This window comes from Myxocyprinus asiaticus, chromosome 21 (genome assembly GCF_019703515.2).
Source record: "Myxocyprinus asiaticus isolate MX2 ecotype Aquarium Trade chromosome 21, UBuf_Myxa_2, whole genome shotgun sequence".
Classification (NCBI taxonomy): Eukaryota; Metazoa; Chordata; class Actinopteri; order Cypriniformes; family Catostomidae; genus Myxocyprinus; species Myxocyprinus asiaticus.
The window spans coordinates 13,641,761-13,654,600 of record NC_059364.1 but is presented as its reverse complement, the minus strand read 5'-3'; the positions used below and the strand labels follow the sequence as shown (position 1 = coordinate 13,654,600).

At 44.9% G+C, this 12,840-nt stretch overlaps 1 protein-coding gene across 1 annotated transcript in view; it reads left to right on the top strand.

Annotated features, from left to right (window-relative positions):
- Positions 1-12,840, top strand: part of LOC127411861 (protein jagged-1b-like) — a 49,419-nt gene that overhangs the window by 16,200 nt on the left and 20,379 nt on the right. The window contains exons 4-11 of the mRNA XM_051647698.1: positions 2,060-2,317; positions 2,950-3,010; positions 6,304-6,434; positions 6,513-6,632; positions 11,235-11,348; positions 11,444-11,557; positions 11,662-11,775; positions 11,904-11,950. Coding sequence (XP_051503658.1) covers positions 2,060-2,317; positions 2,950-3,010; positions 6,304-6,434; positions 6,513-6,632; positions 11,235-11,348; positions 11,444-11,557; positions 11,662-11,775; positions 11,904-11,950 — 959 coding nt within the window. The remainder of the gene's footprint in view (positions 1-2,059; positions 2,318-2,949; positions 3,011-6,303; positions 6,435-6,512; positions 6,633-11,234; positions 11,349-11,443; positions 11,558-11,661; positions 11,776-11,903; positions 11,951-12,840) is intronic.

The window sequence follows — 12,840 nt, the reverse complement described above, 5'->3', positions numbered from 1 at the left end:
CCTATCAAACATTGCACCCACACATTGCTTCTGAAGACAATGATTTAACAACTAGAGTCATATGATTTACTTTTATGCTGACCTATGGGATTTTTGGAACTTAAAAATTTTGGCACCCTTTCACTTGCATTGTATGGACCAAAAGAGCTGAGAAATTGTACTAATAATTCATTTGTGTTCTGCTGAAGAAGAAAGTCATACACATTTGGGATGGCATGAGGGTGAGTAAATGATTAGAGAATTTTCATTTTTGGGTGAACTATTCCTTTAAGTGCACATTGTCAATGCATTATAAGACACTATACGTGCATATATAAAACAAATTGAACACTGAAGTTTAAAATCTCAACTATTCTTTTCTCTGGCTGCTGTTTAGTTTCTATCAGGCAGATGCTGGGTCTCTCTTGCACAGTTTCATTTTTGACACTGGTTCAGATGACAGTAAGAGAGCATTTTTAGGCAATGTAAAGAGATACAGCCACTTGCCCTTTTCTCTCCCACACCTGGCTTACCGCTTGCAGGTGAAGTCTCCATTCTTCGTACAGTATATCCGGTCTTGTTTATTATGCCCAGGACATGAGTTGTGCGTAATGGATAAGCGTGCACTGCTCCACACAATCAGTTTCTGTGGTAGCATGTGCAGTCAAGTCAAGCATGTACCGCCTGTAAATATATACAGTATATATGCCAGTTTTAGCTACAGGAAGTGGGAAAAAATATTAGTCCTTCCAGGAATCCACCAACTAGTCCATTTTTCACAGTCAAATTCAGGAATGAAATGGCATCTTTTTAAAATGCTCTTTTGGAAAAGTTGCATCTTTAAATTAATTTAAGTTTAATGTAAAGTCTCTAGAGAAATAGACACTCAGATGGACAGCTTTTGCCATTGCATCTTGTGCTTTTTTTTAATTTATTTATTTTAAGTATCCTGCCACAAGGGCTGTGTTTCAAGATGCTGTGTCAAGTAAAAAATAGTAAATCCTTTAAAAACATATCTTGAGACCCCTGCATTCCATTGTGCTCTGTCTAGATATTTTTACGCCCCCCGAAGAATGAATCTGATCAGGGTCAGGTGAACCCGAAACCAGCCTAATTTTACAGAGCTTCCTTTAGACTGATTAGTCAACTTGTCATTCAGGCAACTCACTGACTTGTCAGTTTACAAAATATGTAGTTGCACATCCCTGAAAGATAAAAGCTTGTGTTTATGAGAAAGGGAGGAATAGACGCCTCATGGTCTGCTTTCTTATTCAGATCCAAGAATGAAATAGTGAAAGAAATGAGCTGTCAGCCTACCACAGATTCTGTTACAGATAGATACAGCCCATTTGGGAGTAGAATAATTTGAGGATGAAATCTGTGGGTGGGTGTTTTTAATTGTGATAGTGGAGGTTGATATATCAGTGTGCAAAGGGAACACAGGTCAGTTAACTGGGTGGGAGAGTATTTATATTCATTGGAAAGCTCATTAGAGTCTCCAAGATGCTACATTTAACTTTTACTTCTCTAATGTACTCTTCGACATTGTGTGTAAGAGAGAGGCTGTATGTCAGAGGTCTGAATGGATCTGAGATAGTGAGAGAGTTAGTGATGTAATGAGTGCTGGCTGCCAGTAAGATTACTTCTTGTTTACAAACTGTAATCAAAGGGATAGTTCACCGAAATTGAAAATTCTTTCATCCTCCACTCACCCTCATGTTGTTCCAAACCCATATGACTTTATTTTTTACTGTGCAACACAAAAGGAGAAGTGTAGCAGAATGTCTAAGCTATTCTCTTTCACACAATGAAAGTGGATGGGGACCAGGGGCTGTCAAGCTCCAAAAAGGAGGAAAAAAATGTCATATGGGTTTGGAACAACATGAGGTGCGTAAATGATGACAGAATTTTTATTTGTGGGTGAACTATTCCTTTAAAAGTGAATGTGGCTATTTCTTAAATATCTTTTATCTGTAAACAACCAGATACAGAGACATTAAAGTTTCCTGGTTAACCTTTAACTCTTTATGTGTGGTGTTGTTGTTTTGAGCCCTTTCTGACTGACACACTAATTGTTCAGGTCCACCCGGAAAGCTCATCGAGAAAGCGTACCACTCTGGTATGATCAACCCAAATCAACAATGGCAGAGGCTGAACCATATCGGCCCCATCGCCCAGTTTGAGTACCAGATCCGGGTAACCTGTGATGAACACTACTACGGCTTCGGCTGCAACAAGTTCTGCCGGCCACGTGACGAGTTCTTTGGACATTACACCTGTGACCAGAATGGCAATAAGACTTGCCTGGAAGGATGGACCGGCCCTGACTGCAATACAGGTGAGCAAGTAGACATTTTCATTGACATTTGACAAAAAAAGCTTGATTCTTTTTTGCAAAGAGGCATTTTAAAGTCATCCCTACCTTCTTAAAGGGATAGTTCACCCAAAAATGTTATCTTCATTTACTCACCCTCATGGCATTTCAAACCTGTATTACATTCTTTGTACTGTGGAAGAACACAAAAGGAGATATTAGGCAGAATGTTAGCCTCAATTACCATTCACTTTCATCGTATGGAAAAAAGATGCAATGAAAGTGAATGGTGACTGAGACTAACATTTTGCCTAACATCTTTTGTGTTCCACAGAAGAAAGTAAGCCATATGGGTTTGGAACAACATGAGGGTGAGTAAAGGATTATGGCATTTGCATATTTGGGCGAACTATCCTTTTAAGAGGCTGAAGGGTGAAGGTAGTCTTCCGTTTTGCAAGGCTTCAGGTGTGAACGGACAGTGCAATACTCAAAGCCTGATGACAGACCTCAAATTAGAGCAGGATTCAGTTGGCAGGCCAGGTGTTTAAAAGATTCCAGCACTGTACATTTTCAAAACATTGTCATGGGTGAGCACAAGACTGTGAGCCCCATGGTGTGACCAAACTAACTTTTCTTTCCCTCTCTCTCTTCCCCAGCCATCTGCAGACAAGGTTGCAGCACCGAACACGGATCTTGTAAGCGACCAGGGGGCTGCAAGTGAGTCATTTGAAATATTATTTTTCATTCTTATTCATAATTTACTCTTTGAGGTAATTTGAGGTACACTACTAGTCAAAAGTTTGGACAAACCTACTCATTTCTGCATTTTTAATAATATCAAAGTCTTCAAAACTATTAATTAACTCAAATGGAAGTATAGGAATTATGTTGTGACCAAAAATGTTAAATCAAAACTAGGTGATATTTTAGCTTCATAAATGTAGTCACCCTTTGCTTAGATTGCAGCTCTGCTACAAAACTAATTGCTAGCATTTAAGTATAAGCCTTTACATCAAAAGATTTTAAGATCATGAGAAACATAAATTCAGTCAAATGCATCCAAACCTTTTACTGGTTCAATTACTGATATCCACCTAAAAATATTCAGTCAATTCCAAGATGGTGCTCGGCATTAAGACAATGTCACTGAGGCCATGTTGTGGAGATAACTGAAGAAAAAAACGATTTATAGTCATTTAATTTTTTTTCCTTCGACTGGCAAGGTGTGGAGGCCTTATCTTTAAACTGTAATCTGTCAGCCTTTAACTGGGTTTTAAAATGCACTGCTTGTTTTACTAATAGTGTATGAATTTGGCCACAGGGGAAGAGAATGAGATGAATATCTATATTTGTTTGTGTGTATGTGTTCATATACAGTAATAGTTCATTGATTTCGCTCAAATGCTGTAAATTATTTTGCTTTCTTTTTGCAAAACTCTGATGCACATCATAATATGTCCTAAACTAACTGGGTTGTTTAATATGTAATAAAATAATACAGTGGTTTTAGTCTACAGCTATTTTGTTGTTTCCCTAGAAAACAAACAATTTGTGGTTTCTCTTCATTTCATAGCCGCATGCTCACTAACCAGCAGACTTTTTCTTTAAGTTATATCTTACAGAAGAAATGTAAGAAATGGCATTTGTAATGTGTGTGATTGCTACATGCATAGAAACCAATCAATAAACTAGGGTTTCTAAGTTAACTGCTTGCAAAACCTACTTGTGTAAAGGAGAGCATCGAGTTATTGAATTTCTTACACAACAAACAAAATTTCTATTGGTTGGGGTAAGTCACAGCTTTTTGCCATTTGGATTTCTCTGGATGTTGTTTGATTTTTGCGTGCTCGCTTGGATCATGGTCAGCAGCTAGTAATGTTTTGTCTGTCCTTGTTACTCCTTTTAGATAGTTCTATTAATTATCATCATTGTACTGTGATCATTGCAAATTGTGACGAAATTGTACAAGATCAAGACTAACAGTCTACAGAATTCAATGTATACTAACAACTGAAAAGCATGATTATATCCCATTACCTATTTATCTTTCACTAAAAGTATTCCAGAACACACAACCATGCAATTGTGCAACGGTAACAAGAGCTCAAACTGTGCTAAATTGAAGCTGGCGAGGTCTACAGGGTGAACATGTTTCTCAGCCATGCAGATTTATCCATAGATCTCTTCCGAAACCTAGTGAGCTGCCTACGGAGATGGCATGTTAAGACATCATAGACATGCTCGATGCTAAGGCTGTTCCAAAAGGAAGTCAGCAATAATTATGCTGTCTTCAAAGACAAAGTCCACACTAACATGTTTTTGTTTGAAAACACATTCATTTCACACCTCTCATCCACACTAGAATGCAGGAAGTCTGAAACATTCAAAAACGCTCTCCATAACTGCATAAAAACGATGATGTTAGGAAACTGAAAACAGAGGTTTCAAGCATAAATGGATTAGTGTGGACATGACTCAAGATACCTTTTTTGGCCAAATTCTAAGGCGTCCTTTTAACCTGACACAGGGACTTAAAAACATGGCGCTCATACTCTAGATGCTGAAAAACAACTAGACGCAGCGCATAGTCAAAGACGTCTATCTAGTACTAAGTTGCCATAGAAAAACAATTGAAAAAGAGGGCAAACGGACATAGAAACGCATTTAATTTGAATGACTCTTAATCCCAGAATGTATTAGGCCTTCACAACATAGCTCACTACGTTTTAGAACAGAGCTCATATTTCTGGTTTAATATCACTCAACAGTTTTCCAAGTAGAACTGAAAGCTGAGCTAATTGCAGACCGTTGTGCTTTGCAAACATTTCTCATAGTGAAATCTTTTATGCATGTTTAAGAATAGTTGCCTTTAATCACAAAAAGACGTTTCCTCAGGGAGAGGTGCATGGTAGAGTTGTTGCTGAGCCTTTCTGGAGATGGCTTTTTTTTTATTTATCCCCTTTTCTCCCAATTTGGAATGCCCAATTCCCACTACGTAGTAGGTCCTTGTGGTGGCGCGGTTACTCACCTCAATCCGGGTGGCGGAGGACAAGTCTCAGTTGCCTCCATTTCTGAGACAGTCAATCCGTGCATCTTATCACGTGGCTCATTGTGCATGACACCGCGGAGACTCCCAGCATGTGGAGGCTCATGCTACTCTCCACGATACACGCATAAATTACCACATGCCCCACTGAGAGCAAGAACCACTAATCGCGACCACGAGGAGGTTACCCCCTTTGAATCTACCCTCCCTTCCAACTGGGCCAATTTGGTTGCTTAGGAGACCTGGCTGGAGTCACTCAGCACACCCTGGATTCGAACTCATGACTCCAGGGGTGGTAGTCAGACTGGAGATGGCTTTTAATTACAGGCTTAAAGATATTCTGTGGCCGGAGTGTTGGCTCTCTTTATTTCATGCCTGGGGCGGAGAGCCGCTGCATGGGAACAAAAGTGAGAATGCAGAAGAACCCATTGTAAATACATTGGCAATGATGCAGTCTACAAACCCCAGTTATGGGGCCAGGCCGCTCTGCTTTTATTGAGACAGATTGTCCTGCCACAAGCTAATGTTAGTCTTTTTAAAAGACCCAGTGGAGTTTTAAAGCTAGTGTTTGTTGTTTGCATGGCTTGGCATTAAATAATTAGACAAGAAGTTGATGGTGGTTCCCGTCCCCAGTGGACCGTAGTGGGGTTTTATAATGTAGTTTATAAAAAGGGTAACCATTCAGTGGACTCCTTTAGAAAAAATAAAACTTTCTCTACGTTTTGAAAAGTACTTTGCTGAAAATTATGGCAAATTATTATTTAAAATCCCCTGAAAGAAAAATGCTCTAGCATCATTTGTTTACAGATGCCATCTATGCAATAGAATTCTTACATTTTAATTTTTAAGTTAGGCTTAAGTTCCCACTTAATGTACAAATGCATGTACTGGCATTTGTTGGCATATACAGTCCTTTTGCATTGCAAACCAGGTCTTAGTATGTATTTCTCCTTAACTCTTGCAGGTGTCTATATGGCTGGCAGGGTTTGTACTGTGACAAATGCATCCCTCATCCTGGCTGTGTCCACGGAACTTGTGTGGAGCCCTGGCAGTGCCTTTGTGACACTAATTGGGGTGGACAACTCTGTGACAAAGGTAAGCAAACTTCAATTGGTTCTCTCTGTGTTTTTGCTTCCTAGCACAGTGCTGAAATTAAACATTCTTATCTCTCAGATCTGAACTACTGTGGAACTTACCAGCCGTGTCTCAATGGAGGAACATGCAGCAATACAGGACCCGACAAGTACCAGTGCTCTTGTGCTGATGGCTACTCTGGGGTCAACTGTGAAAGAGGTGAGTCTGGTCTTCTGTGGAGCAAAGATAGGTTTAATGTCAGTGTTGTGCTCTCTATTGACGTTTCCCTGAATCTTTGTTCATCATAGTGGCTTTACTACTAGTGACACTAAACAGTTTTAAACACTCCCCACCTCCATGGTTAGCTCAAACAGGTAGTTTCTTCCCAAACCACGCCATTAGTTGAGCCAATGTTGTTGCTAGTGGCAGATAAATTACACATGTCACCTTTAAATTTGGTCCCCCATTTCTTATTTAGCATTTAATTTTTTCTGAATAACATTTGGGTTGTGTAATTTATTGTTGTTTGGCAACAAGAGTGGTTTAAAATTTGTAATGCTTAAGAAAAATTTGCAGTTTTTGGTTCCGGTTATTGGATTTCAATTACAAGTAATTACAAGTGTGTACTTAATAAAGAATATATATAAAAAATGTCTATGCTTTAGATACAAAATATCTAAAGCATAAAACGGTAATATATAGGTTAGTGAAAATATTGAAATAATGGCATAAGTTCTCATTGAGTTTGATTGATCTAATCCAGACGTGGAGATTCCAGAGGTCTGGTCGCGGGTGCCAGATGGTGCCCCATCCCTGAGAAAGAAGGTCCTTCCTCAGGGGAATTCGCCGGGGGGGCGGGGCTGTCGCGAGGAGCGTGAGATTCGACAACCACGTCTGGGTGGGACAGTAGGGTGCTGCAAGGATGATCTGCTTCTCATCTTCCCTGACCTTGCACAGGGTCTGTGCAAGTAGGCTCACTGGGGGATTTGTGTATTTGCGTAGTCCAGAAGGCCAGCTGTGTGCCAACGCATCTATACCGAGGGGTGCCTCGGTCAGGGCGTACCAAAGCGGGCAGTGGGAGGATTCCCGGGAAGCAAACGGGTTTACCTGTGCTCGACTGAATCGACTCCAAATCAGCTGGACCACCTGAGGGTTGAGTTTCCACTCTCCCCTGAGGGTAACCTGACGTGACAGTGTGTCCACTGCGGTGTTGAGGTCACTCGGGATGTGAGTGGCTCGTAGCGACTTGAGGCGCTACTGACTCGAGGAGGAGACGGCGGGTGAGTCGTGACATGCAATAGGAGCGTAGACCGCCTTGGCGGTTGATGTACGCTACCGTCGCTTTGTTGTCCGTCTGGACCAACACATGCTTGCCCTGGATCAACGACCAAAACCTCCGCAGAGTGAGCAGTACTGCCAACAACTCTAGGCAGTTGATGTGCCAATGCAGCCGCGGGCCAGTCCAGGAGCCAGCGGCTGTGTGCCCGTTGCATACGGTGCCCCAGCCCATCTTGGAGGCGTCTGTTGTAACCACGACGTGCCTGGAGACTTGCTCTAGGAGAACCCCTGCCCATAGAAATGCAAGGTCGGTCCAAGGGCTGAAGAGGCGGCGACAGATCGGCGTGATGGTCACGTGATGTGTCCCGCGGCGCCATGCCCATCTCGGGACTTGAGTCTGAAGCCAGTGTTGAAGCGGTTTCATATGCATCAACCCGAGCGGTGTGGCCGCCGCCGAGGATGCCATATGCCCCAGGAGCCTCTGAAAAAGTTTCAGTGGAACCGCTGTTTTCCGTCTGAACGCCTTCAGACAGTTCAGCACCGACTGTGCATGCTCGTTCATGAGGCACGCTGTCATCAAGACTGAGTCCAACTCCAAACTGAGAAAAGAGATGCTCTGAACCGGGGAGAGCTTGCACTTTTCCCAGTTGACCCAAAGCCCCAGTCAGCTGAGGTGCCGGAGCACGAGGTCCCTGTGTGCACACAGCAACTCTCGAGAGTGAGCTAGGATTAGCCAGTCGTCGAGATAGTTGAGGATGTGGATGCCCACTTCCCTTAGCGGGGCAAGGGCTGCCTCTGCGACCTTCATGAAGACGCGAGGGGACAAGGACAAGCCGAAGGGGAGGACCTTGTACTGGTATGCCTGGCCTTTGAAGGCAAACCACAGGAAGGGTCTGTGTCAATGTAAAACCGAGACGTGGAAGTACGTGTCCAATCTTGAAGCCGGACACTCGCTAGAATGCTTTTTGCATCAGCATCTTGAACGGGAGACCAGGATTGGTCGCAACCCACCGCCTTTCTTCGGTACGATGAAGTAAGGCTGTAGAACCCTTTCTTCATCTCGGCTGGAGGGACAGGCTCTATCACGCCCTTGTGCATCTCTCGCCCTTCACCGAGGTGAAGCGGACGCCGCTGAACCTGGGCGGGCACCTGGCGAACTGAATCGCGTAGCCAAGTCGGACGGGTTGGAAAGCGCGAGCCACGCGCCCAAACTCTGGGTGAGGGGGAGCAAGGGAATGATCATATTGGACGTACCGGGGGGTGGGGCCTCGCGGCGGGGTGGAGCTTGAGGTGCCACGTCGAGGGGATTCGAGCCCTGTGGCCGTGCTGAGTCCAGGGACATCAAAGCACTTACCTGGCTCCTGCTGCCCACCATAAGATTGGCCGAGGAGGGGGGAGGAGGAGTCTCGTCCCTGTAGTCCACCAGACCCAATCTCGTGTGGGCATGTTTGTGCCACAGCTGGGCGCACAGGGGCGGGGTACCGCCACTGGAGCACCATACCTGCAAAGATGGGACGGTGGTCATGACGACGGCTGTGTGCACCGGACATGTGACCCAGGGAACAAGAAAACCTCTCTTTTGTTGAATTTTTGGGTACCGCAGCCTCTTGGAAATGCGGCGAAATTAAATGAAAATGAAAAAAAAGATTCTCCTCCCGGCCCTCCACCTGGGAATGGAGTGGTCTGCTCATCAGCTCCAGAGAAGCTGGTCTCCTTGCCCCTGGGTCGTCCATCTCAGGGGTGCTTCGAAGCCTTCCTCAGGTTCTTAGCAGCCGGCCGTGAGATGGGTGGAGTCTGCTTCCTGCATTGGGCTCCACGCCGGGGCTGGGCCACGGGGGCGGGCTGCGGCGGAGCCGGTGTTGTTGCAGGAAGACGCCCTTGGTGACGAGCAGACAGGGTGCGGGGTCTTGAGCCGCACTGGGGCAGGATGTGTTGTATAGCCTCCGTCTGCTGCTTCTCCGCCGAGAACTGCTGGGCAAAGTCCTCGACTGTGTCATCAAATAGGCCAACCTGGGAGATGGGGGCGTCAAGGAACCGTGCCTTGTCAGCCTCTCGCATCTCAACCAAATTGAGCCAAAGGTGGCGCTCCTGGACCACCAGGGTGGATATCACCTGCCCGAGAGACCGCGCCGTGACCTTCGTCGCCCGGAGAGCGAGGTCGGTCGCTGAGCGCAGTTCCTGCATCAATCCCGGGTCAGAACTACCCTCGTGCATTTCTTTTAGTGCCTTGGCTTAGTGTACTTGCAGGAGAGCCATGGTGTGCAGGGCAGAGGCGGCTTGTCCAGCGGCACCGTAGGCCTTAGCCGTCAGGGACGACGTAAACCTGCAGGCCCTGGATGGGAGCTTTGGGTGCCTGCGCCAGGTGGCAGCACTCTGTGGACACAAGTGCACCGCGAGCGCCTTATCCACCTGGGGGATCACCGAATACCACCTGGCCACTCCGCCATCGAGGGTAGCGAGAGCTGGGGAGCTGAAAGACCGGGACCGGGCAATAAAAGGTGCCTCCCACGATCGTGTAAGCACCTTATGCACTTCCGGGAAGAAAGGAACAGGGGAGGGACGTGGCCGTGGGCGGCGCCCCGATCCCAGGAACCAATCGTCGAGCCGCGAGGGTTCAGAGGAGAGTGGCTCGAAGCTCGCGGCCGCCCAGGAAAGCATGTCTGTCATTTCCGCGTCGGCCTGGGACTGGGCGACCATTCCCGAAGGAGGAAGCCCAGTCGAAGCCTCTACGTCCGACTGGACGAGCCCGCTCTCCGATGCTGCGCTCGATAACTCGTCTTGTTGCTGGGCTCTGAACGAGAGGTCGAACTCGCCCTGAGATGAGCCGGCGATATCGTCCGAGCGCCCGACCAGGGCAATGCTGTGGATTGGAAGCCGCGACCGCAACGTTGCCATGGTCATGTTCTCGCAATGAGGACAAGATCCATCCATGAACGATGTCTCCGCGTGGGCAATGCCCAGACACGTATGACATCGATCGTGGCCGTCAGAAGCGGAGAGATAATGACCGCAACCAGGAATAACACACAAACGGAAAGACATCTTTAAAAAGACGTTCCGTGTGTGCCGCTCTTTTAGAAAGAAATATACTCTTTTTTTTAGAATATACTCTTTTAGTTGTTTCTGCCGAAGCGCCCAGGGGCGTTCTCTGCACTCCACGGGTGCAGAGGGGGAGAAGCCGCTGAAATGCGCCGTAGAATCCAGCGGATGAGGTGAATGAACTTCACGGATGAATTCAACTTCAATGAATAGAACCGCTTGACTCCGAAGAGAAAATCTGAATGAGTGGTTGCATACCAGCTCCTTATATACCCGTATGTCCGGGGGAGTGGCATGCAAATTCCACTCGCCAATTCTCATTGGCCTTTTTTCAAAAAAGCAGAGGTGTTTGGGGCTCCCAAGAGTGACCCCTAGTGTCACTACATCGACGCAACATCGAGTGAGTGACAGATAGGGAACAACTTAAAAACAGTGCAGATGAACACAAAAACTCATTCGGTATGAATGGCCACTAAAAGAAAGACTATGTGGTTTCAATCACAGCGGAACGTGCCTGTCTATCCAACCCATGTGGCAACGGAGGGACGTGCAAAGAGACTAGTCAGGGTTACGAGTGTTTCTGCGAGGTCGGCTGGAGCGGCCCATCCTGCAATATCAGTAAGATGGCACATAATCATGCTTTTTTTTCAGTAATACAATCACAAGACAACCAGCAAGAACATTAAATGTGTCTAACTGGTCTGGTCTCATAGATGTGGACGACTGTTCGCCCAACCCATGCAAGCACGGAGGTACCTGTCAGGATTTGGTCAATGGCTTCAAATGCACCTGCCCTCCTCACTGGACCGGCAAAATGTGTCTAATTGGTGAGCAATTAGTCAAGCAATCTGAAACCCAAACATCTTTTTAACTTAATCTATTTTGTGAGAACATGTGAACGATTTTGACTAGTATTTTCAAAATTTGAAAGATGCCAATGAATGTGAGGACAAGCCTTGTGTGAATGCTAAATCATGCCACAATCTGATTGGTGGATATTTCTGTGAGTGTCTCCCTGGCTGGACGGGTCAAAACTGTGATATAAGTGAGTATAACATTATTGGTTATTTAAATTAAAGGAATCATCTCTTCATGTGCTTGCATGGAGTCCTATCTGAGTGTTACAAGCATGTTTATGGCTTCTAAATACAGATATATCTTTCCCATTTTCAGACATAAATGACTGCCAGGGTCAGTGTTTGAATGGAGGAACTTGCAAGGTAAGAGATCTCCTGATCGGACTTCACTTTCAGTAGCCTTCTTGTTCTTGTTAACAGTCCCTGAAAAAATAAAACTAGCCAGACTTTTGACTATTAGCATAAAATCTGGTTCATATTGCAGTTTATTCTAGCCAAGAACCACTCACTTAAACAGGAAGAGCCTGTCTGACTGCCATGTAAAGCGGACGACCCCAATAGTTTTTTGTTTTTGTTTTACATCAGGTGGGTTTATCTGAAATTGCGTATAACTCTGAGAACAAAGTCAGATGTACAGGTGTAATCAAGGATGTCACCTTTAATCACTACTGTCTGCTTCAAACACAACTCCAAGACTTAATCCCATGATTTGAGTCCAGCGACTTCAATGAATGCTTCTTCATCAGAAGCATTCTTTGAAGCAGTCAAGAAACTGTAAATATGACTTTAATATATGCAGCAGACCAATAAAAACATGCACCCTGACTCTTGAAAATTGTGTCACACCAGCCAATCAAATTCAAACTGGTGACCTCTTTAGCTAGCTATTGCTATTTTTGCATGCAATACAGACGATCCTTCAACAGTTTATGGGCGTACCATCTGAGGCTAAAACCATCTTTCAAAGGTATTGATACCACTCAAAAAGAAGCAGATCAAACGTGTTGCAAGAAAAAATGTACGCCACTAGACTTAATAATAGGGATGTGCAAAACTACTAATTTACATAATCGACTAGTCAGTCGGTTGTTTGAGCGACGTGTCGACTAGTCGGTGTTAAGGATAATAATGTATAATTGGCTCCGTTATGGTCATTGACCCCATTTTATAGGGATATACGGATGCAAAGTGCACCACTTCAGCATGGTGACTAACAAATGTTCAACAAATAAATAGGCTAAATAACTATAACA